Source organism: Pocillopora verrucosa, chromosome 4 (genome assembly GCF_036669915.1).
Source record: "Pocillopora verrucosa isolate sample1 chromosome 4, ASM3666991v2, whole genome shotgun sequence".
Classification (NCBI taxonomy): Eukaryota; Metazoa; Cnidaria; class Anthozoa; order Scleractinia; family Pocilloporidae; genus Pocillopora; species Pocillopora verrucosa.
In genome coordinates, this window is record NC_089315.1 from 29,301,189 (window position 1) to 29,327,258 (window position 26,070).

At 37.8% G+C, this 26,070-nt stretch overlaps 1 protein-coding gene across 1 annotated transcript; it reads left to right on the top strand.

Moving 5' to 3' along the window:
* Positions 1-825: 825 nt before the first annotated feature.
* On the top strand, positions 826-25,851 carry LOC131779100 (chromodomain-helicase-DNA-binding protein 1). Its single transcript, XM_066164969.1, has 34 exons — positions 826-923; positions 1,608-1,806; positions 7,615-7,819; positions 8,742-8,828; positions 9,417-9,514; positions 10,110-10,427; positions 10,697-11,059; positions 11,227-11,327; positions 11,941-12,476; positions 12,774-12,863; positions 13,045-13,235; positions 13,771-13,912; positions 14,537-14,589; positions 14,981-15,134; positions 15,526-15,678; positions 16,297-16,368; positions 16,704-16,853; positions 17,477-17,628; positions 17,936-18,032; positions 18,264-18,359; positions 18,893-19,081; positions 19,420-19,619; positions 19,805-19,846; positions 20,354-20,496; positions 20,923-21,049; positions 21,188-21,338; positions 21,726-21,842; positions 22,410-22,667; positions 23,081-23,266; positions 23,608-23,706; positions 24,080-24,159; positions 24,293-24,398; positions 24,549-24,859; positions 25,030-25,851. Exons 2-34 carry the CDS (start codon positions 1,616-1,618, stop codon positions 25,400-25,402), a joined length of 5,631 nt encoding a protein of 1,876 aa, XP_066021066.1. The 5' UTR covers positions 826-923; positions 1,608-1,615; the 3' UTR covers positions 25,403-25,851.
* The last annotated feature ends 219 nt before the right edge of the window (positions 25,852-26,070 follow it).

A 26,070-nucleotide genomic window follows, 5' to 3' on the forward strand; every position in this document is an offset into this window, starting at 1 on the left:
AAAAGAGTCTACTAAAGCCTGCGAACCACCGTACTGTGCTGAGGTAGAAAGAGTAAGGGGAAAATTTTTATATTCGTCTAGTCATAAAATTATCAAAGAGTTTAGCTGAAAGTTTTAGTTACCCTAAGTGTGTTATTCTATATACATGGTGTTTTCCCTGAAGAAAGGAAATAAATATGCCATGAGCAGTGTATCAAAGAGGCACCTTGCCTTTGACCGATGAAGGATGGTTTGTCGTGAAATGTATTCATTCTTTTTTTTCTTTATAATTTTACCCTTGATTTAAGACCATCTCAGTGGGGAGAATGACATGGACCCCGATAAATTCCGGCTACGAAGTTTCACATCTTTTAGAAAATGCCAGAGCAAACTTGATTGTCTCACTTTTAAAATTCTTTTTATTAAGGAACTGAGATCAATATGATTAACAAACATTGTTTCTCAATCCACACGAAATTAAACAAATGAATAATTTGCCTTTGATCACGTGCTTTTTCCATTCTCATCCCGTTTCTTTTCTTTTCTTTTCTTTTTTTTTTTAACTAAGACATTTATATTCCAATTTTATCTTTTATTTACTAGAAAATAAAAATGACCTCGAACATATCGAAATGTAGTTCCTTTTTATCGTTTTTATCGTTAGTTTATATAACAAAGTTTTACCCTTGACAAGATTGGTGGCCATGCCACTGAGGACCCTTATTAATGAAAGGAGGGTACGAAATACTGAAACTAAACAGACGGGTCGAAATGAAAATGGGAACAATAACAGAAACGCTTTACGTGATTGGCTGAGGAGATACTTGACTCCTCAGGACATGCGCAAATGGATAGCAGCCCAGAGTGCATTGCGTCACCAGACAAAGACCAGCAGCGAGAAGGGAGCGGCACGTTTACCAAGATGGAGTCAGAGAGGGAACAAAGTAAGCCATTTGCTCGTGATAAATTCTTATTTTTGCGCTGTTGATGACGTTTTTATATAAATGTTTTACTCTATCAAGTTTCTGTGTTGTTTAAGTCAAGTCCTGGTAGTGTAGAGGGGCCCTGAAGTGGCATGGATTTGCCGTAATTTTGTTGGGCTTTTTAGTTCATTCTTTGTTCGAAGGGTTTGGTAGCCATATTTTTCTGCTTCTTCAAGCCTTTATCGACGCCTTTTTGTGGGGGGAAATCGCCTTTACAGTTCCCGATCTCTTTCTGTGGATTCCTTCATTCGTGAAGCACGCGGTATGTGTCAAGGAAACATCTGTTGTTGCCTGTAGTTTTAGCTTTCTTGCCGAATGTTTGATTTCGATGTATTTTCGCTTCTTCGATGGTCGACGCATCGCATGGGTATTCCCTGGCCCCATTACCCCCTTTTTGAACAATTTTGGTTCCTTTCAGCCGTGGTTTCTTTCACATCGAAACACGTGGTTAAGAGATTAGTCTTGTGACCCTTCTCTCTTCGAATAGATCTTGCTTTCCATTTTAAACGGTTTTCGGAGGCTTTTCGCTCTCCTTTAGTTCTTTGCCAATCTCAGCCCCCATTTTCTAACATGGGTACAGCCCTCGAATCAAGCGGTGTCTTTGAAGCGAGTTTACTGGACAAAGCTGCTTCGACTATTCCACAGCGAACTAAATGGCGGATAATGATTCAGATAGCGACGAAGAAGTCGATATTCTCTCAAGTGTAGACGAAAGAAAGAGACCAGTGATGTTTGGAGAACATTTTACCCACCATTTTCAGCCGTCGTCCATTTCTGTAGGCCATATCGGAAGCCTTCATGGAACAACCGCCGTTTCATTCTTTGGTCACGAACAGACAACGAGGTAAATTCCTCTTGCAAATTATCCCACACTTTGGACGCCATATTTTCTTTGTCTTTTTGATCGAAACGTGCATGTATGTATCCCAGATCGCGCGAAGGTTCTGTAATTGAATGATTGAACACTGGTGTGAAGGGAAGAAAGAGTAGATTTCTGTACCAAACGAACGAGAAGGAAAGAACTTGCGTGGTAACAACGTAACAATACAATTTCTTTGCTATCGATGCGTTGCGTGTCGCACACAGAACATCGAGTGGCCATGATTTTGAAGTATTTTCAGTTAAGAAACGGTATGGTAATCTTCATTAATCCCAGCGAAAACCTTTCCCTTTCTCTTTTGCCTCCTTTCAACATAAGATGAAAACAGAACGTCGCACGAAATTTTCTGTCTGAAATACATGTACGTGTTAGAAACAACGCCCTGTTTGTTATAAGTTGTATTTAAGTTTCATGTTGAATTTTTTTCGTCGGTTTGTTCCATCGCTCTCTCAGACTTTTGAAACAAACAGCAGAGGAAATGATCTGCCTAAGGTAACTAAATCTTTCTTCTTTTTGAGGCTGAATTTTTCCTCTCCATTCCTGGTTTGTTTGTTTTTTTCTTATAGAACGATTTTTATCATTTCACAAATATTACTTACTCGTGACAAGAAAGCATCGAGTAGGACATGTTTGTTTCATCATGTTGATTTCATGATTGAATGTCTGTTTCCAGTGGGTGATTCCCAAGTGCACTCGATGAGGAGGGATGTCTCTTCAAATCCTCTTGTTTTGTGTTTTAAAAGTAGCACTTGCTGGTTTGGGATTTACTTCTCTTCCAGTAGATAGCATATTTTGTGTAATTCTATGGCGATTTATTATCGAGGAATTATTGAAATCCTTTATGTGCCTATGATGTTAGTGTCATTGCTGAAATTGATCAAGGAACATGCATGAATTCTCATATCCTTTTCTCTTTTGAGCCATATTCAATCAATGAACAGAGATCTCTCTAGAAGAGCAAAAAACAAATTCATCAGAGGAATATTTTTCTTCTGTAGCTAGTTGATGGGTCAATTTAAGCAGTAATGGTTGGAGATTATGTTATGGAAACAAATTTTTGTTTTCTGAGAAGATGTTAGGCATCATGTTGTTTCAGCTTCTTGAACTTTGTGTGTTTTGAACATGGATACACTGAATGATAATGTCTGAATAACTGAAATTTGAAGAATTTGTGGTCATCATAGATTTGAGTAGTTAGAAATTCATTAAAAGATGGACAAGTATCTTGTTCTGAAGCGATTGATGAATCAAAGTCATCAATGACTTTTTCATTATTATGAGATCTGAATCAGTTTGTTTGGGAAGCTATCTATGGAGTAGCTCTTTTCATTTAAGTTGGATTGTCCTAGGTGACTTAAAACAGATTTAATCTTGTTATCAGGTTTACTGTTTTTGTATTTTTCTTCCACAAGCAATTTTGGAATATTGTGAGAAAGTTTTCGGCAGAGTTATTTCAGCCTAGCTTGTTCACTTCGAAGATTTTGATTTTAAATGTGATGTTTTACATGGTTAAAACCTACTTTTTGAAGTCATCCTAAATTTTAGTGCTCACTTTTGTTCTGTTATCTATAAGTTGCATTGTGATTTGATATGATTTGATTTGACTGGTTATGATCAAAACACAAAGTTATTTAGTGCGACAGAAAAGTGAAGAGGTTAATAGTAGGAATGGCATCAACTGAAACCCAGGTCAGTGTGTAACAGGGGTCAAAGTGGAAAATGATGAACAGATACAAATCTGAAAACTATTGAGTATTTATCCCAGATTAAATCAATTACATAATTACTGTGTTTGATAAGAACCATAGGATTGAATGAAAGTAAAATTTTATTTTGAGCCTTGGAACTGAAAAGAATTTAAAAAACAACGTGGTTTATCAGATTGGAACTAATTATGGATGGTGTGGGGCTCTTGCCAGTACAAAGGGAAAGAGAAATCTTACTAACTGCCTGTTTGGGAGGGTAATTTGCTTGGCCTCCTCAAGGGTTTTCAAACCTTTAGATTGAATCGCACTTAGCTTAAAAATATTTTTTCAAGACAGACTTCTAACTGTCAGAAGTTGAGAAAACATGAAGCCTAAAGACCTCTTAGACCAAATTCAAAAGGGAAAGACCATAGTTGATAATTGTAGAAAATCAAATTCTTAGCCAATGAAATTTAATTGCATTTTGCTTTTTGAGTTGACATGTCTCCAAGAACTTAAACACTTTTCAGTTCTTTTCCACTCTGTCTTTCAATTCTTTCAAAATTACACAAACTGAAGCATTGAAAAATTTAAAATAAATCTTACACTATACTGACTGGCTATAGAGAGTTTCAGATTCTGAGGAAGGGGAAAAAACTTTAAAGACACCAGTGTAGAGGTTTCTGACCAGATCAAAATTCTCCAAAATCCCCTCAACAGAATGAATTTATTATGGAGTAATATTGACAACTCATAAATCATGGGAAATGTAGTAGTTAAGCAGTGTACTGCTTATGGAATAATTTTGATTTTCCACCAGTTTCTACTGAAGTACAATGTGTGATCGATGATTTTGAGCTACTTTACAAGGAAACAGCATCTTTCTCTCTCACTCTTTCCCACAACAATGATTATGACTTCAGTAACCTGGACAATTTTATTATCTGAGAAAAGAGAGCTCAATACTGTGAACACAATCAAGTAACTGCTTAACTTAGAAACTTATCCTTGCTTTACCTCGTGTGGTGGTGTGTTACAAAACAAACCACTTGTGTACAAATCACAGTCTTAGATATTTGGTACAGCAACAGATCTTTAGTTTATTTCTTTGAACCTTTTCATGATGAGCATACATGCAACTGACATGGCCATAGGCAGGAATGATTACTGTCCTGAAAATAAAAGTTATAAAATTCACACAGGGTTGGTAGATATTGCTTCTTTACCCCTTTTAAGTTATATTAAGGGTTCCTTTTTGTTAAACATGACCTTAAAGAATGGAACACAAAGATACAAAGCTGTAAGAGTACGAGATTTGTTTAAGAATGCTTGGGAAATGTCACCACTTTCATACAGGCTTGTTAATGCATTTTCAATTGAAATCATGCATGATCTTTTGTCAAGCTTTGTGTTTCTTCAGAGATAAGAGAGAAATTCTCTCAGGAAATTAAGCTTGTTTCATGATCTTGCAAAGATCATCGCATACTAGTTGCCACCATTGTAGTTGATATTCTCCATCCACACAAGAGTATAACATTTTCTATGCAATGACCTTTCATGGCACAAACCAACAGTAACTTTTATGATTATAACAATTTATATATCACTACTCTTCCCTGGATGAGGTACAATTTTACTGTTGCTTACCCCTGAGCATAAATTACAGAATTTTCAACTGTTCCTCAGTCACACATTCACACTGTTAATTACTGAGAGAGGAATGGTCAGGAGAAAGTCTCGTGTTACAGGATGACTTCCACAAGGGCTTAAATCTGTATCCTCTGACCTGGGGCTTAATTCCTGAAAGACAGGGAAACATAGGGGGCTGTCATTTTTCTTTTCTGAGTTTCTTTCATCAAAAAATGTAAAGTTTGGCTACTTAACCAATGAAAATACTAGAATAATCAGAATGGAATGATGTTTGAGCTAAGGCCCTCATTATCATTTTTTTTACAATAAGATATAAAAATATTACTCAATGCCTACAGAGTTACCAAATGAATATCTTTGAGAAATGAGTCCTTGTAGTTGAAAAAGCTTTTTTCTAGGGCTTGTTTACATGTAGCTCCCATGTTTAGGTAGTGTTGTAATTGAACATAAAAGTGATGGAGAATAGCCAAAACTTCTTAGTATTCCTAAAAAAAAAAAGAGAGAGAGTGCTTATAATCTCAGTCAGTTTTTTTTTTCAGAGATGATTTTTGAATTGACATGTTGTCATTGAGAGATGTGCTAAAAATCATCATTACAACAATTATTTTTCTTGTCACCTGTTTTCTTGTATAACTATCTTCTTGGAAAAACATTTATCCAGTGCTTCATATCAGTTACAGAACCTTCTGCTATCATTAATTAACAAGAAAAGTCGTTTACCTTATATACATGTATACTGCACCTAACAGCTCCTCTACCCAATCAAACAATGACGGAATCAGTTAATAAATTGAACATTACATTTGATATTTGAGGTAAGATTCTACTTTGAGAACTGCAGGGAACTTAAACCTTTAACTCCCATAAGTGACCAAGGCAGAATTTCTCCTTACAAAACCAATATGATATCAAGCAGACAAGTGATGAGAATAAAGAAAAATAGCTATTAGGGATTACTGGTTGATTCAATACCAAATTCTCCGTATTAACATTGTGAGAATTGTATGGAAGACAGTAAAGAGAATTACTAGTGAGATCTTGGGAATGGAAAGGTTAAGGAAAATCTTGGCCATGAGAGACTGAATTCTGCATCAAGTCCTGTTTATTTAGAGAGTCTACAAACAACCCACAGCAGAAACTGCTTACAACCAGATGCATGCTTTGTCCTCCCAATCCGAAATTTAAGCTCCATTTTACCTCATGTCAGGTTGATTATGTCAAATCACAAGTATTTTGGTTTCTTCAACTTTGTTTAGTGTGAAGGTATGAAAAAACTTGTGTTCAAGGCCATACAACAGATCTACAAAAAATAATTTGCAGCATTCAGGTCTAACATTAAAAATTATGAGACATGTATCTCAAACGGCAGGGTAAATTAGTACTAACAACTGAGTTGATAGCATAAATTGTAAAGAGTTTGAAGAGTTTTTTCAGCTTTGAAACTCTGCAGTGTCCAATTTACATTATCAACTCAGTGGATAATACTAAAGTACCCTTTTCAGCACCACAGTTTCTTTAGAAACTTACCCCCTTTATTCATGTATCTCAAACAGTTTGGAGAGAACTGAAACATTTTCTCAAAGCCAATACAGGGCTAAAAACCCTTTGTGGTCATAGGGGTATCTGCCATGATTGCTGACAACCCTCTTATTCCTAAGATCAAAAGATAAATTCACTGCACCTTATTCCATTCATTTTTCTTGTGACCCCTTTATGGAAAAATGTATCACTATCGTAGCGAGAAATTTCCTTTTGGTCACTCCTGTAGGTGAATGGGCAAACCCTTTAACTCCCAGATCAAATTTGTAATTCTCCTTACTGTCAACCATACAATTCTTCTATTGTTAGTCAGAGAATTAGTATTGGATCAACCAATTATCCCCAAATTGATCTTTTTCTTTATTCACATCACTTATCTGGTTGATATTGTATAGATATTGTAAGGAGAAATTCTGTCTTGGTTACTCATGAGAGAATAGGCCATTTTACAGTTGTGTACTTAGTTGCCAAGCCTTTGACTTGGAGTGAGGCTGAAGGTGACCTTGTTGTGTTAGAGACCAGAATCTAGTTAGCATGATAAATTAATTTGCATTTCAAAAGCAGCAAGGTTTGTATCATAACAAGGTCACCCTCAGCCTCACTCCTGTTCAAAGGCTTGGCAACCAAGCACACAACTGTAAAATGGACTATTAGTATTGGATCAACCAATTATCCCCAAATTGATCTTTTTCTTTATTCTCATCACTTATCTGGTTGATATTGTATAGATATTGTAAGGAGAAATTCTGTCTTGGTTACTCATGAGAGTTAAAGGTTAAGAGGTCTCTTATTTAATAATAAACCCCTTTCTAGAGCTTCAAGTTCCCATCAAGCCTCCTCTCCCTCCCCTGAAACAAAATATTGCATCCATGATTGTCATCTACCTAATCTTTATCAGACAAGACAGTGAATCTAACTCGGAAGGTTCTGACAGCAGCCAGTCGGAATCAGATTCTGACGATGAGGGAAATGAACAGAATGTTGCACCAAGACGGCCACCTCCTCCATTGTCACATTATCAGATGTCTTCACCTGGTGATTTACATCACACTGTAAACAATAATCCAACCACACCAACACAGAAGAAGAAGTTTGATGAAAGGGTATGTATCTACATGGCTATATAACTCCATAGTATTTTTTGACACTTGCAGTTGACCTTTTAACTTTCAAAAGTCCCTATAACATTCATACATTGTCCCAGACACAGGTAATCAGAATACTCAAACTTATCAGGTTAAGAGGTTACCTCGATCTAATGCCAAATTCTCATAATTAATTTATAAGGAAATTTGTTGCAGCTAGAGGGGAGAATTAACAATCAGGTCTCCGCATATGTATAATTGCAGTAAAACCTTCAATTTCGTTGAGGCCAGGATATTGCAACTCAATGACCACAACTTTTTCCACTCCTACCCTGACATCAAAATGCATATCCTCCATAATTTTCCCTGTATATTTGCTGTAGAATGGACAAGGGTAATTTGTCTCACAACCAAGCTTCTTCAGTTGGTTATCATTTGTTAATTCTCCAGACCTTAATGTTTGATTAAGCAGTGATACTGTAAGAAGATATTGGAGGCTGGTCACTCTTAGGGGTTAGGTGAGAGCAGCTGGATACAAAAAAAGTAAAATTACAATTGTACAGTGTATTTGTCAGAGATTTAGTTAGCCCTTTTACTCCTATATGTGCTTGCATCTAATTTCCCCTTACAAAATCACACTTGAATCAAACATTACAGTCTTGAGAATAAAGGAAATGATCATGAACTTAATTGTTAGACAAACTCTCCTTGTCTGCACCTTAGGAAATGTGTAGAGAGCAGTATGGAGAAGATGCATACTGAGGTGTTAGGGTGTGAAGTGTTAAGAAGCATTATATTCCACTGTCTGAAGGCACTTGGAGATCAATAAGATCTTTGTTCTAATATACTAATATTTTTCTGTACTGACATTTCAGTGATATTAGCAATAAGTAGTTTCTAATTTAAGTTTAAAGTATTGGTATTCTGATGGTTAAATTAGTTTTGGGAAGAGGATCCAGAAACATATGGAGTCAGAAGATCTGGAAGATCAAGAAAGGAACCAGAAAGATTTACTGTAGCTCAAGAGGTACTGTGGCTGTTATCAAGACTTAATATCATACATGTTCATGTATCTATACTCCAACTCTTACATGTTCTTCTGGAATGTCCCTTATGAAATAAGTCTCATTATGCTTACCTTTTTAGGAAAATAGCCGGTATATTGATGTGGTGTGTGACACCTTTGAGGTTTTGATTCAGATCTGAAGCCAATGCAAGAGAAAATCACCCAGTTTTTAAATTTACAGAGTAAATCTACCAACTCGTATGCCTTGATAAACCCTCAGCCTCAGAAAGGAGAACACTGGAGAGGAAGTTGTGCCAGAATTCTTGGCATGCCTGTAGACATTTTTTTAACATCTTTAGAAATCTTTGGGCTTGATTTTTGAGATTTATCAGGTCCTCTTGGAAAAACTTATACTTTTGACTCCCCAAACATTTAGTTAGTGATAGGTGTACTATGGTGTGATACAAAGGTGATATGTTCACTAAGCATCCACCTTTTATCCCAGATGGCCTTTTTAACTGTAGTTTGCTTGTTCTTTTTTAAAGTTGTTCAAAATCATTAAATCTTGTAATGAGATAAAGTTTTCATAATTTTATTTTTTATCTCCAGGGATCAGGAAGTGAGGATGAAGAGAAGAATGAGGGAGTACTCAGAACAAAGAAATTAAAACCAAAGGGAAGGAAAGGAAGAAGAATTTCATCAGCAAGGTTGGAGGAAACTTGTTAATTTAGTTACGCCACCCACTTTTCAGACAAGAGTCTAAAAACTCAAAACTAAATGAAATCAGAAATACACATATAGTTAAGGGTAACTCAGAGCTGACGTGAATATCATTAGGAACCAAGAAAAGTCAATGGTGAACAAGCTTAAACTTTGGATAGTGTGTTTGATCAAGTGGGAATTAGTTACAGGATGGTGGTTGGTTTTCTTTCCAAGTCCTAGGACCTGAATTATCCAGGCATCCATTGCAGACAAAGTAAACTAAAAGTAAATAAAGGAGTATTGTTCAACTTTTCATTGAGAAAAGACATTTAACCTTGTGACTCCTAGGAGTAATAAGCATCTGATTTCTCCTTCCAATATTCACACATTAAGGTCACAAAATTCTCCTTATCAGCACCTCAGGAAATGAAAAGAGAACAGTATGGAGAATATGCATACTGATGTTAGAGTGTAAAGGGTTTATAACCTCATCAGCTACATATATGTGAAGTTTCTCTGCTCCCCCCTTCCTTTTTCCCACCCTCCTTGTATGTTTGATCTGTACCTGTTCTAAACTGCTAGATTACCTCTTTCTCTTAGTGAAGACTGGTCAGTGGTTGATGGTCAGGGAAGTGACAGTGAAAGCAGTGACAACTACACTCCTGATCTTGAGGTTAGAAACAGACCTAGACCTGTGCCACGTCCAAATGCAAGGGTACCACCAATAGTGCCCAAACCAAAAGATCTTGCACCTCGAAAGAAAGTTAGTGTATATGTACCCTCACCACAAAAACCACCCAGTAGGGTGAAGAAACTTGAGAGTGAAGAATCAGATGAAGGTGATGAAAATGATGATGATGATGATGATGATGAGAGTAACAGAAACTCTGTAAGAAGGGCTGCAGTAACAATTTCAAGGTAAGTACCCGCAATAATTAATTTTGAGCAGTGCACCATAGCCTCTTTGCAGAAAAAAATTCCTATCAGTTTATAGTATTTCAAACGTGATGTCCATTATATTTGTTAATGAATTAGGAAATAACAGGCAGGAATTAATACACAAACTTGTAAAACTTTTCTCAAAGTTCATAATGCTGTACTATACGTTCTGTAATTTACAGGTATGTTTGGTATTATGTAGCAGTTCCATGCTTTTTGTATAATTTTTTTGTTTTCAATTGTAACAGCTATAAAGAAGAGAGTGAAGATGGAACTGACTCTGATGATCTGGTCGAGGCAAATTATGACACCACTGGAGAGTATGTTGAAGATGACAGAGAATGTATTGAGAGAGTCCTCATCAGCCGTGTTGGCCGACCAGGGGAGATTGGAGCCATAACTACAGTCTATGCACCAGAGTATGAAGAAATGCAGAAGCATGGGGAACCTTTCCATGGAGAACCCAACGAGATCCAATACCTGATAAAGTGGAAAGGTTGGTCACATCTGCATAACACATGGGAAACTGAGAAGAGCCTTACTGATCAGAATGTGAAAGGAATGAAAAAATTAAGCAACTTCATTAAAAAAGATGAAGAAATTGCAACCTGGTAAGAATCCTGCTGTTTATAGGGAGCTTTAAGAACTCATGATGGCTATGCTGTATTTTCTTGTGGTAGATCTATTTTGGAAGATTGATCATAACAGAGCTATACTTAGCTGAGCACAATCAAACTCAGAGGTAACACTTTCATATTGATTTAATTCCTTTTTTTAGGAAAAAGTTTGCTGCTCCAGAGGATGTAGAATATTTTGATATTCAGTTGCAAATGAACTATGACCTCCTGGATGAATACAAGGAAGTTGAAAGGATCATAGGTACATGAATTTCATCAATTAACACTTTTATTTCTAGTTATTTCAAGTAGCAATTGAATATCAGTGATATAAAAAGCTTTGTACATTTTCTTAACAACTCTTTTTTCTACTCCAATATGAGCTGTAGTATATACATGTAACTACATGTATCTGGAAATATTTACACTTGTTCTCTGTTTATACCCTCTTTTGGTGACACTAGGAAAACCCTGAGTACCATAATTATTTAGAGAATGTCTTGTGTGTCAAGGAAAAAGCCAATTAGGTGTCTGAAAACTAAACAGCTTTGGGTTTCCATGTTGCCTTGTGTGGTTTGAACTTACATGTGATTGGTCAGTACACAATTGACCTGTTAAAGTCAGATTTAAGTTATAGCTTTTGAGCCTTACAGTAATTTTTCAGAATGTAAAAGTTTGTACAGTAAAAAGAGACTCTATTCATTGCGTTTAAATTCATAAGAGTAGAAAGTTTGAGATGGAACTCCAAATAAAAAATTTCACCATTTTTTATAGACCAGATTGGTGCAAGAATATATACTTGTAGAATACTAAATGGTTAGTAATTGTATAAATTGATTATGGTTTACCATGCAAAATTTACCTTATTTTTGCAGCTCATACTGTGGTAAAAAGTGATGTGAATGGTGGCACTGTCAACCAAGTGGACTATCTTTGTAAGTGGCAGGGTTTGCCCTATGTTGAGAGCACTTGGGAAGATGGTGCTCTTGTTTCCAGATTTTATCAACTGAAAGTCGATTCTTACCTCAACCGACAACGCTCTGAGAAAATCCCTGGAAAGAGTGCAAAAGTAAATCGGCAGAGACCAAAGTTTACTCCCATCAAAAGACAGCCATCCTTTCTTGGAAACGAAGATCTCCAACTCAGAGATTATCAACTTGATGGACTGAATTGGCTGGTTAACTCTTGGTGTAGAAGCCACTCAGTGATTCTGGCAGATGAAATGGGACTTGGTAAAACAATCCAAGTCATTTCCTTTCTCTCCTACTTGTATAATGCTCAATCTCTCTATGGACCTTTCTTGTTGGTTGTTCCACTGTCGACCATGGCTGCTTGGCAGAGAGAGTTTAGCTTATGGGCCAGAGACATAAATGTGGTAGTTTATCTGGGAGATGTAACAAGTAGAAATAAGGTGAGTCTTTTTTTGTTATTATTGTGTTGGTTATGGCTGTCTTTGTCCTAGCCCCCAGAGTCAAGGCAGTTATCCCAGTTTACCACTGAACCCTGTCCTGCACTTTGGTCAGACAAAGTATCATACATTGTACCTGCAGTAGTGAACTTTCCATATATGCATGGGTGAGAATCCTCGTCAAAAATCTTGAAGTGCCATGAAGAGTTCATAAAGGGATCAAAGGGATCACTGTGTGATGTGGTTGTTTGCTGGTTACTTACAGTTTAATGAGAGTTTTCTGACTTTTTGTCTTTACAGATCCGTGAATATGAATGGTATCGTGCCAACAGCAAGTCCCTCAAATTCAATGCACTTCTGACAACCTATGAAATCTTATTGAAAGACAGGGTGTGTAAAAAAAGTAGTTCTAAATTTCATCACAGAACAATACGAGTCCAGGATAAATCAAAGTATAAATTTGTTATCGATGATTGTTTGTTTGTGTGTTTGTTTGTTTGTTTGTTTTGTTTCAATTTGTGCTCTGAAGTTGATAAAGCAGTCAAAGCTAACCCTGATAATTCTTACTCAGCAAACATTAGGAACTATCAACTGGTGTTGCTTGGTGGTAGATGAGGCTCACAGACTAAAGAATGATGATGCTCTTCTGTATAAAGCTCTCATGGAATTTACCACCAACCACAGAATTCTGATAACAGGCACCCCACTGCAGAACTCTCTAAAAGAACTCTGGGCTTTGCTACAATTTATCATGCCTAATAGGTAATTCTTGATGGGTCTTTTTTTCTGAACTGTAATTTTTGCGACTCTAGGAATGAGATCCTATGAAAATTTAAAACATGGATTTTTTTTTATTTGGGACCTTGTTGTTACCACCACTCTTTGGTTAAGTTTACTAAAGCTCTCAGCAAGAATGTGTGCCATAGTTGGTCAATTTAGGGGGCTGCATTTCACAGTACAGCCCATGAACTCATGAGTTTGTTTTAATTGAAACCTCTCTCTAAAGAAATGATTAACATCTTGCTAACCTCATTTTCTTGGTCTGTACTGTAAATTACGAAGCCTCAAACAATACTTGGTTTGCAACTTACAGTACAGACCTCAAACTTGTTTATTAAGATATTTATTTCCAGTCTCTCATACAGTGAAAGTTGAAAATATTAAAACCTCACTTAAAATCAAGAGTTAATTTTCTTTACTGTTGATAAATATTATGATGCATGTGCAAACAAAGCTGTTCAGTTGGATGGTTTAGTAATAATAAATTGTGACAGTTATATCTCTTGTTTTTATGCAGATTTTACTCATGGGATGACTTTGAGCAGATGCATGCTACTCAAGAAGAGAAAGAAATAGGATTTTCTACTTTACACAAAGAATTAGAGCCTTTCCTTTTAAGAAGGGTCAAGAAAGATGTTGAGAAGTCTTTACCAGCTAAGGTAGAGATTGATTTCTTTACAAAATGTAACTTAATGAATTAGTTCTTTTCATGCTTTATTATAATGTGGCCTAATGATCAGAGCACTGTGGACTCTGCACGGAGAGGTCCTGTTGGAGGCCTGGCTGGGTCAATATGTTGTGTTCTTGGGCAAAACACTTTCCTCCCACATTGCCTCTTTCCACCCAGGAGTATAAATTGGTACTGGAAAATTTTCAAGGAGGCCTGTTGAAATGCTAGGGGGGAAATTGGCATCCCATCCAGAGGGGAGTAGTGATACTCCTAATCACCTCATGCTAAGGAAACTGGGATAAGCTCAGGCTGGATGGGCTAAGTGACTCAAGTGCAGAATTGACCCTTTCTTAATGCGACAATAGTGAGCATTGAATATTTTACTCTGATGAACATAGCAGAAGAGTCACAAAGAGTGGAGAGTGGAATTCCTGATTTATTTGAATATTTATATTGAATAAATGTCAAACAGGTTCAAAGTAATAGATACATGTATGTATGCAGTAACTAGGGTGATGGTCACAGATGATGATGATGATGATGATGATTTTTCAGTGCAAAATTTTTACAAGGACAACAATTCTTACATTTTCCTTCATTGTCACAAATATAGGTGGAACAAATATTAAGAGTTGAAATGTCATCAATTCAGAAACAGTATTATAGGTGAGTAAGAAACATCTCTGTTTCTCCCCCTGGTCAGGCATATTTAGGAAAAACAAATCATATTCTTGTTATGGAATTTAATCCAAATAATGTTTCTTACATGTACCCATAAAAGTTTGGTTGTTTCTTTCTTCATGATACAAGGACACCAGACTTAACAAACTGGCAGCAATATGCATATTCTCTGTACTGTTATCTGTACATTGGTTGAAGTGCTGACAAGGAGAATTTGTTCAGCAATCAAGAGCTTCTTTAGTTAATGTTCAGTTCAGTTATCCTTATGACCTTAATGTGTGATTTAGGGGGGGTAATGTGGAGTCAAGTGAGATGCTAGGCACCATAAGGATTCAAAGTTTTATGTAAGTTCTTATTTTTTGTTCTGTTTTGATAGGTGGATCCTAACAAAAAACTTTGCAGCATTGAATAAAGGTTTGAAGGGAAATGCAAACAGTTTTCTAAACATTGTGATGGAGCTGAAAAAATGCTGCAACCACGCTCAGCTAATCAGACCAGATACTAGTCAAACAACCACTGATTCTTTGCAGGTACAGTAATTTGAATCTCAATAATTCTTAACAATACATAGAGTACTACTACCTCTTAAAGTAATAATAACAATAATTAATATTAGTGAGGTCTACCTGTGGCACATCCACAAGGTGCCTCAGAGTGAGAAGGAGAATCAGCAACAAACTTAACCAACATTTGCTGTCAGGTCAAGGAAAAGAATTGACCCAGGCCACAGCAGTGGGAGGCAAGCATTCTCACCTATGCTTCATCCCTGTTTACCTCCCTCTTCACTTGTGCTAAGTTATAGTTATGGAAATTGTAAGTTTACTTGAAAGATGTTTACCATCATTATTAAGTAGTAATGTGGCCCTTAGTGTTTCACACAGATCAAAAATAACTGTAAATGTTTTGTGTCATATTTTTCAGAACCTGATTAGAGGAAGTGGCAAACTGTTTTTGTTGGACAAGCTGTTGTGCAGATTAAAGGAGACAGGTCACAGAGTTCTGATCTTCTCACAGATGGTGCGTATGCTGGACATTCTAGCTGAGTATCTGCAGCAACGACGTTTTCTATTCCAGGTATGTGAAAACAACTTCCTAAAAAATCATTTGTACCCCTCAATTAAGAGATAATTTTTGCATCAGGTTCTTCAATAAACAATAAGATTGTTGTGAGATTTCTATTTCAGGATAGTTGATGAAGGCAAAGCCCAAATCAGCTGTTGTGCACAGAGATCAAGAATGAGAAATCCTATTGTCTTATTTTGAATTTACTCCTTGTTCAAAACTTAACAACAAGACATTCTCTTGTTATTGTTTTACTTTGTTAAACCTTTAAGTCCCACTAGTGACCTACACAGAATTTCTCCTTACACTATCAATAAGATATAAAGCAGACAAGTAATGAGAATAAAGAAAAATATCACTTAGGGGATTATTGATTGATCCAATTCCAAATTCTCCAAACTAACATCACACAAATTGTATGGCAAATTTTAAGGAGAATTACTCATGAAATCATGGGAGTTAAAGGGTTAACAACTGCAACTCTTAGTTGTCTCATTTAACGCACTGTCTATCATGGAATAGAGAGCAAGTAGCCAATCAGATTGCAGTGTTATTGAGAGAATTTCTATAGATTTCTGCTTGAAATAATTACTGGTGATGATTATTAAAATATATAATTTGTGATTGTAGAGACTGGATGGCTCAATAAGAGGTGATTTAAGAAAACAGGCTTTGGATCACTTTAATGCTGAAGGATCTGAGGTATGTTTCTCTCTTTTTACTCGGTGCAAAACTTCACTCATTCCACCAATCAAGAACAAGAGTTAAAAAAAATTTCAGTGTAAGTGTCAGGTCTAATAGCAGTTACAAGCCACAAGTGATTGACACTTTCTTCAATTCCTAGAATTATAAGAGCATGGTTAGAAAAATCCACAAAACAAAATTATTATTACAAGAAAGTACTTTGTAAGTACTACTATATTTTTGTTTTTAAAAAGATATCGAAGTGTCGAGCCACGCTGTGTAGATCTTGCCCAATATTGTGATGCAAATTATTACTGTCATAACATGATGTTGGTTTTGTCATTTTCCTCAAGGATTTCTGTTTCCTGCTGTCCACTCGTGCTGGTGGCCTGGGCATTAATCTTGCCACTGCTGACACAGTCATCATTTTTGACTCAGACTGGAATCCCCAGAATGACTTGCAAGCCCAGGCTCGTGCACACAGGATAGGACAGAGAAATCAGGTTGGTAGATTTTAACATATGAAAACTGCTTAAAGGAGAAGTGTATTTCAGAAACCATCTAATTGTCAACTCCTTCATTAATACTCAACCTCTACAAGTGACTGGCCTCTAAATTCTTGCTGTATCGCCCCCCAAATCACATATTCAGGTAAAAAGGAAATTATCATGAACTAAAGGAGCTCATGATTGTTCAATAAATTCTCCTTGTCAGCACTTAAGAAAATCTGTGGAGATCAGCATGGAGAAAATACATACTGATGTTGGGTTGGAAAGGGTTTAAAAATTATGTCCTAAATTATGGTAATGCCTCAAGTTTTAGTTTCCAAATAGAAACCTTTTCTATTGAAAATTTTGCTTTCAAATGTACGTAAGAATTTTAACTTTGGATAGCTGTAAACAGCAGTAATTTGAGGGTGTTTTGATTCAGGATTGGTGTTGTTGCATTCTATTGATCCCAAACTTGTGTTACTGCACTTCGTTTCTGTTGGTATATGCAGTATTAAACATGTTTATTCTTCTGGAACCTTTTTGCTGACATGTTTCTCTAAAATTGCTAGTGGACTTACAGTGTACAGTTAATACTCAAGTAAAAATCTACTCCAATCACTCCTTTTCTTTACTAGGTCAACATCTATCGTCTTGTGTCTAAAGGCAGTATTGAGGAAGACATATTGGAGCGTGCAAAGCGCAAGATGGTTCTTGATCATCTTATCATTCAAAGAATGGACACCACTGGGAGAAAGGTGTTATCCAAGAATACTGGGGCTCCATCTTCGTAAGTTCGATACAATGTAGCTTATTTTAAGACCCAGTTACATTTTGCATTCAACATAAAGAGTAGATAGTAGTAAGTGGGCGCAAGAACTCCTTTTGTCCTTTATATGCTCTTTGCAGATGACATAAACTGTAATAATTGTGATAATAATGATAATGTTAATCACAGCACTATTAATCATGTCTCAAGATTTACTCAGATATCAAAGAACCTTGTTGCAAACCTATCCGAGCTCAACACATAATAAATTGCATTTTAAACAGGCTTTTTTATTTTCCTTTTTTCACACAAATTATTTTTGCTTCAGGAGTAATCCATTTAACAAAGAAGAACTTGCTGCAATCTTGAAGTTTGGTGCTGAGGAACTCTTTAAAGAAGGAGACGGAGAAGATACCCAACTGCAGGTTCATTATATTTTTCATTGCTAGAAATTTGTCGTTTAGCAATCAGTCTTCATAAAAACCCAAGGTTGAAAGTGATCGAGCACGCTGTGAGGATTCTAGTTTTGATCATCAGCCAAAATTATCTTGTCTTATCTGTAGAGTGGCAAGAACGTGTGATAATGATCGGAATTTGTATCGATTGACCAATTGGCAGTGGGCTGTATGGTAATCTAATGAATTTTCCACTTGTAGGAAATGGATATTGATGACATTCTTAGAGCAGCTGAAACTCGGGATTCTGATGATCACCCTCATACTATAGGAGAAGAATTACTCTCACAGTTCAAGGTATGGTTCATGAATATGGCTATTTTTGTAGAGGCTGTCCTTAAAGCTAATGGGGTTTCTCTCAGGTAGAGCTGTATTGACAACATCTCTTAGCAGGCAAAGTTTCTTGAGAGTTTCCAGGGTTTTGCTGGCTTCTTCAATCAACAACTCAACATGCTGGCGTGAGGATTAGTTAGGTTGATTGTTCACTGCCAAGAGCTTTCTTCTGTTGTCATGGATTAAGTAGCCTTGGGAGAGAATGGATTGGGTCAAGACACGGTGTGAGTTTCTTGTACAGATGTAGTTCGACCCAACCCCTTTTCCTTCATACCTCAATTATATGTTTGGTTTCCTTCAGCGCTTGTAGAATGGAAATGGAGGCAAAAAAGCAACTTGCCTAGATAAGCTGTTAAACGTGATTACCAACATTTTCTTTTGACAAACCTGAAAAACCGAGGAAAAAAAAAAAATAGGAAAGAAAAAAGTAACATCAACGTAAAGGATCAATGGCAACGAATTGTTTCCATAAGGCGTTGTTACGGTAATGCCTGCAGGTTGCTAGTATTGCTATGGATGAGGATGAAGTTGCCGGAGTAGCTCAAGAGCCCAATTCAACAGATGAAGGCAAAAGCTGGTCAGACATCATCCCTGAATCAGACAGGAAAAAGATCGAGGAGGAAGAAGAGCAGAAGAAACAGTTGGAGTTGTATTTGCCGCCTCGTAACCGAAAAACTGTAAAAAAGGTACTGCCTTTTTTCCCCTTCGTATATCGCTTCTCAAATGAAAGTTTTTAAGCTACAACCAAGGTGACTAATTGCGAATCAGAATATGCTTAAATGAAAATATCGCATGCAGTAATACGAACTCACAGCCTAGATAAGGGAATTGCCTCAAGAGAAGGAAAATGCACGTGACTAGGGCATGATTGGTTTTAGTTTTGCATTTAATTGGCTGAGAGAGTGGTGTTTCTTTTCTGAACCTCTTACCTAGCGAAGCAAAGGAAAACAAATGCAATATTGAATTTATTTCGACATTCGATGTAAAATCCATTGAATACGAAATCACGTTGTTCATTCAACAGATGAATTATGGCAAAGCCGGGCACAGTGACAATGAGCAAGAAACAAGCTACAGAAGGAAAACGAGTCGGAAGAAAAAATCAGAATCAGAGAGTGATGATGATTCTGGTGGAGAAGGCAAAGGGATTAAGAGGAAGCGTGGACGGCCACGCACAATAAAAAGAGAAGATGTCGAAGGCTTTAGTGATGCTGAAATACGAAGGTTGGAAACGTGACATTGATCTGTTAGTTTTTACTGAATAAAGTTCTTATAACAAACATCTTTCATATCAGCAAATATAGCTGGGGAAGGTTTAGGATGGACTACCTTTCTTTAGAAGTGTAAGATAAATCATTACTTTCCAGTATACCTCGCTAACCTATGCTCACTTTTTTTTTTTACATCAGATTTGTTAAAAGTTATAAGAAGTTTGGCAGACCAAGATCCAGGTATTCTGATGGGTTTTTTTTTTAACTTTAAGTCTTCAAGCACTGGTACTGTGTTTCTTTACGAAATGTAACAACTTCATGAATTCCGGATCTGTTTTAGGTGGGCATGTGAGTTTTTAAGTGTTTATGGATTAAATAAAGATTTTTCCTGGGGTGAAAAGTTGTTAATCAAGACTTGACAAACTAGAGACTGAGATTTTCTAATAAAGGGGGTAAGTTTCGGAAGAAATTGTGGTGCTGTGTTGGTGGGAGAGTATAACAGGGTCATTTGGTATTATTAACCGAGTTTGTAACGTAAATTGGCCACCTAAAGAGTTTCAAAGCTCTGACGAAGGGCTAACGCTCGAAACGTTAGCTTTGAAACTCTTTAACGGTGGCCTATTTCATTACTTTATCAACTCAGTTGATAATAACAAATTACTTTGAGATTCTCCAATGCTATGAGCCAAACCGCTTTACTGTATGATATTGGAATGACACATTTTTCAAAATCTCTCTCGATGACAGACTTGACGCAATTGCAGTTGATGCTGAACTGGAAGATAAACCAACTGAAGACCTTGTTAGACTGGCAGATATTTTACATAATGGTTGTTTGCGAGCTGTGGCAGAATATGAAGAAAAACTGAAGGAAGATCCAAACTTTGATGGTAAGTTGTCGTGCATAGCCTTTGATTGTATTCTACTCTTGATGCAACCCTTAAAAACGAATCCTCATCATTGTGTACTTGAAGTTAAACAATAAATGGGTTATAAGGTCTTAACCGCACAGACAACATATAAATGCTAAATCAAGTATAAGATGATGACAAGGACTTATTGTTATGAACTGCCGTTGTCATCTTTGGTTTCTGTATAAGCGTCAAGAAGGAAAGAATTGCCATAATTTGTCAGTATTTTATCATGGTGTTCAGAGAAGTAGAGGTTACTGTTTTTTACCTGTGAAACTAGATTCTTTGAAAAAAATTTATGGGTTAGTTTGGCTCAGTTACGAATCCAATATCCCTGATTAAAAAGCGTTTTAATTGAATCTCGCGAGAACGGGGTCTGTAATTTTTTGTGGACTTTCGTAACAGGTAAAAAGCGTGGAGCCACTGTACGACTCAGTAACGTGACCATAAATGCACCATCGGTGTTGAAACACGAAGAAGAACTTGAATCACTTGCCGTCATCATGCCAGCAGACAGTGACGCTAGACGAAAGTGAGTAAACGACTATAGTTAAATTTTATTTTAGGGACAGGTTGAACAGTTCAAGGCTTGCATATGACTTTTTTTCTTGATTTTCCTCCTTCATGGCCCTGTGTCTTTTGTTTTATTCTGCATTTTTTACCTTTTTAGGTTCCGTCTGACTGCACCTGCCAAAAGTGTACACTGGGGAGTCCCATGGGATGTTCCTGATGACTCCATGTTACTGGTTGGAATCTATGAATATGGATTAGGAAGCTGGGAGGCCATTAAGGCTGATCAGAGTCTGTCGCTGTCGTCTAAGGTAAAAGGGCTGCTCTCTTGTTAACGTTTCGGTTTGAATCGTTTTGAAGTAGAAGCTCGTTAATGCTGGATGTTTCTTCAGTTTCTATGGCATGGAGAGACCGAGACGACTGCATACCCCTCCTCCTCCCCCTCCCCCTCCCCCTTCCCCACCAGGGGAGGGAAGTTCATTTCAGTTATAATACCCTCCCTCCCTCCCCCTCCCAGAAATTCATCAAGTTTCTTTGACAGTTCGCTGGGCAGAATGAAAAAGTGGGAGGCTGAAGTGTCTTGCATAACAACATGACAAAATCACACGGCCAGCGCCCATTTTCTCTCATTTTACCGAAAACGGAGATCATTAACCTGACTCTTATGACATAAATCGGTTTTTTTTTTCCTCTTCTAGATCCTTCCTCCCGGGACATTGAAGCCCCAAGATAAGCATTTGCAAACGAGGGTGGAATATCTAATAAAACTTTTAAAGCAAGCTGCTATCGAAGACAAAGCAGAACAACTCCGAAAGGTTAGTGGTGTGATAGCGGTTAGTTTTACCCTCGAACCTGCAAAGCCTTGTTGGTCTTTTTTTGCGGAATGGTTTTTAAACGCAACCAGCCTAATTGCTTGCTCCTTGAGGGGAACGTGAAAGAGGAAATCGATTGCGGCACTCGAAAACTATCGAATTCTTATTTTCGAGGCCCCACCGTCCTAATTGTTTTTATTGAGCACCTGCAAAACCTCCTGCTTTTCAGCTAACCCACGTAAAACGCTTGGCTTTTTAATTTCAAGTTAAAGTTAGGGCTGTCCCGAGAAAGGGGCTTTAGTTGTTGACAGTAACTGCATGATGTTTCGACAACCTGTGCGGAAGTCATCGACAGGTTGAAGTCATCATTGAAGAGGTCACTTGATTCTGATCATGACTTCTACTTTGGTTGTGCCAGCCTCGGTCAATGTTGCCGACATGACTTCTGCTTTGGTTGTGCCAGCCTCGGTCAATGTTGCCGACATGCCTTCCTTTTCGGATTCCCTTTACCAAGTCGCCTAGCCTCAATAATTAAATTTCGAAGTCACATTTCCTTTTTCTTTCCTGCAGTCATCGCAAATGCTCAAATCTAAAATCCGTCAGCTGAAGCAGAAGGACACTAAGAAAGGGAAGCAGCAATCAGACGATTCGTTGACTAACAGCGCCGCACCGTCACCGATGGCTGTGTTGTCCCCCCCTGAAGGAGCAGAAGATAAAGAAGATGGAGTCGCTCCTGAAATAAGTCAGGAGGGTCAGAATGCAAAAGAAGGAAAGAAAAAGAGGAAGGCTCCCAAGAAGAAGGAGGGCATCAAAGATGAAGGAGATAAGGTTTATTTATATGCATTTGTTGTTTTTGTTGTTCCTGCTCACGGTATTTTTGCTAAGCTGTAAAAGTACCTACAAAGTACTTCGATTTCTGGTATAGCTGAGAAAATTTGCAGAATGATTTTAAATAACTGGTCAAATATTCTAAAAAAACACGTCTCACAAACCGAGACGAGGGCGCTGATTCGCTTGCTCATGTGTAGCTGAACTGATGTTAATAATTACCTTCGCCAACACATTTTATTAGCACGATATGGTGACATTCAATTTCTTCCCAAACGCTCCGCCCAGCCCCTGCTCGACCAAAAGATGTTCAACTGCTCGACCAAGAGATGTTTCACTGACATAAATCAAGAAAAAGACCCAATTGCTTTACTCAAACATTTGTGCAAATCTTGTCTATGATTTCTTTGTAGCCAAAGAGACAAAAGAAAGACAAGAAGGAAGTCATTAAAGAAAAGAAACCGGAGATCAAAGATTCTGTTTTTCAAGAAGAGCCTCCTACTCCTGAGAAGGATACTGAAGATAAAGAAAGCAAGGACGATGGAAAACCAAAGAGTTCCTATGCATTAGATGACATGGAAAAGGCCACTTTTGAAGCGGTGAGTGTAAGCAACATATTCCCTACTTTGGTAAATTGGCTGTTCGGATCTGGAAATGTTTGGTGGTTCACATTCTCATGCATGCCTCCAAAGAAGCTGTTGCCGAACTTGTAGCATAAAATTTTTCGGGTTTTAATTTTAAGAAATTTTTTGGATTGTCCAAGTCCAGTAGATGTACATTTTCGAAATAAATGACGCTGCAAAAAAGATTAACTAGTGTTAGTCTTATGAACAATTCAAGTGTATGAAACAGCTGTGATTTTCCTATACGAAAAAGACAAGAAAAATGGTGGACTTGTAACTTTGTTTCATCGATAATCTTTTTCTTGTTGTTGTTGCAGTGCAAAGAGAAAATGCGGCCAGTGAAAAGAGCCCTAAAAATGCTGGAGAGTCCAGAAGGGACCATGACTGAGAAGGATCAAGTCTCTCAGACAAGACAGGTAGATTTTTATTTTTCATTTCTCGTGCCGTTGACGCAGCTATGTCTCACTCGATCGAGGGCCGATTACAAGATTTCGATGAAAAACGAACTGAAGACATCGCCGGTTGAGTTACTTCCGGTTCGAATTTTTTTGCTCGGGTTTAAGCGGTGGAAGTGGAAATGAACTCGAGTCTAGGATGCTCCGAGCACTATTGATCCATTTTGATCCATTTTGACCCATTTCTATCAATCCACATGTCTATCGATTTTGAAAAAAATTGTGCGGTTATTTTGAGTCAGAAAACAAAATTTTTCCTCAGTAAACTGCGCTATACTCTTATCTGTAGTTGCCACTAGCAATTCAATCCCAAAGAATAACCTTTTCATTTCAGTGCTTGTTGAAAATTGGGGATCACATCACTGAAATCACATCTCATTATAAAGAAGGTGATGTTGTCACGGAATGGAGGAAGTAAGTGAACGGTTAACTTAACGTGAAGCCTGTAACGTGGCTGATATATTGTTGCTTATGGTGTAATTTCGTAAATTTGTTTCTGTGTTTTTCACATTTGGTTGTGAACTTAATTCCCTCTTGTTTCCTTCAGCAATCTTTGGACGTTTGTGTCGAAGTTCACGTCGTTTGAAGCGAAGAAGCTTTTCAAGCTTTACAAACACGCTGCTAAAAAGAGAGATGAGTCGAAAGCGCAAGAGGTACGTAGAGGGTTCTTAAAATTTTGATATGGCTTTGCTGCTGCTTCAATAAAAACGAGATCAAATCGGGATGTCAAGGATTTCGGAAAAAGCAACTCGAGACTTAGTAGATGAAAGACCCGTCTTATGATCCAGTTCTTTTCCTTGCAGCGCACTCAGAACAGACCCGCCCCTCAGTCACAGAGAACCCTTCAAGACTCTTCAGGAATGTCCCGAAAGCACCTTGGTGACCATGCTCCCCAACGCTCATCCAACGATCTCAAACGTCAAATGGAAGGAGGGAGCTCTTCTCATTTGGGGCCCGGAGGAAAAGTGCCCCGGATGGACCGCACTAATTCAGGGTCAAGTTCTCATAGTGGGGGGAGGCATTCTGGGGGTGGAGATGGCTACGACCCTCGACGGTCTTCGTTCAGTCATTCCGACAGAGTCAGCGGATCGACCAAGGACAGGCCACGTGACGGGTAAGATCTTATGTCGCTTTTTATTGGAGCGCAAGATTTAGAAAATAAATTTGGCCACAACCCCAATTTTTAACCCCTACGACTGAAATGCTTGCATAAACTTGATAAACTACTAGAAATATCCTAGTGTCAACAATGACATATCCGTTTTTTTTCCCACGCCATCGCAGACATGACCACAGTCACAGGTATCACGAACCCCAGAGAGATAGGCCTTCCTATCATACTTCTGATTATTCCCGAACCCATGACAGGCCGTCGGAGCACAGTCGCTCCCACGATCAACATTCACGAGCATCTTATGAGAGGAACTCGGATCACCATTCCCGATCTTACGAAAAGAGTCGGGACCGAAGAGATGACCATCACCGAAGTAGTGTTCGGGAATACTCGTCCGAAAGTCGCTACCATGCGCACCGCGATCGGAACAGCGATTCATCGTCGTCACGTCACGGGAATCAAACAAGTTCTCCGAAGTCTGGCGAGGGAAAAAGACACGGAGAAGACAGACGCAGCCTAGAGACCGACAGGGAAAAAAGATGACAGCTTCTGACAAGCAAAGTTTTAATCACCTTTTTATCACTACATTCCTGATTCTGTTAACTACCAAAAATAGAAATCCAAGAACATTTCAAAGTCGCCATATTTTTCATTTATTAAGTTTATTTATTTTCTAAATTAATATCGATTATATGTTCGTTGACTGTGGAGTTGTAAAAAGTATGTAAATACTCCTAGTAAAAAGCCCTCACATCTTGTCTCCCTTAGAGTAAAGTTCCACTTTACGAAAGAAGTCAAATTGAAAATCTCTTTTCTTGTTTCTCTGCTGTGCAAGAGAAGCTGGTATGCGCAATATCTTGTAGAAGTTTTGTACCGAAGGTAGATCGTATTTTAACATATTTTGCATCAAAGTGTAAAAAAGATTTACTGTAGTTGTACAGTTTTGAAAACAAAACGTGCGCCCAGAGGTATTAAAAGGGGTTTGTTTTGTATGGCGTGCAATATAGTTTATATCTTTCAATAGCCAGTGCAGGCGTCTCTTTTTTTCGCGAGCGAACTTTATAAGCTTGCGATCGTTTATCCGACCGGCCATATTTGACTTGGAATAAGAGTGGACGGTGGGGGTAGGGGGCGGGAGAAGGGCGAGAAGAATCTTTAGTCCCCCTCTCCTTATTTTTGACCGTCGACTGCCTTCTTAGTACAAAGTTCTT

Excerpts from the sequence above, each read along its gene's own strand:
- LOC131779100 (XM_066164969.1), top strand. The coding sequence starts at position 1,616 with ATGGCGGATAATGATTCAGATAGCGACGAAGAAGTCGATATTCTCTCA. Across the intron at positions 12,477-12,773 it reads ATGTAACAAGTAGAAATAAG|ATCCGTGAATATGAATGGTA; the intron begins GTGAGTCTTTTT and ends TTGTCTTTACAG. Across the intron at positions 18,360-18,892 it reads AATTACTCTCACAGTTCAAG|GTTGCTAGTATTGCTATGGA; the intron begins GTATGGTTCATG and ends TAATGCCTGCAG.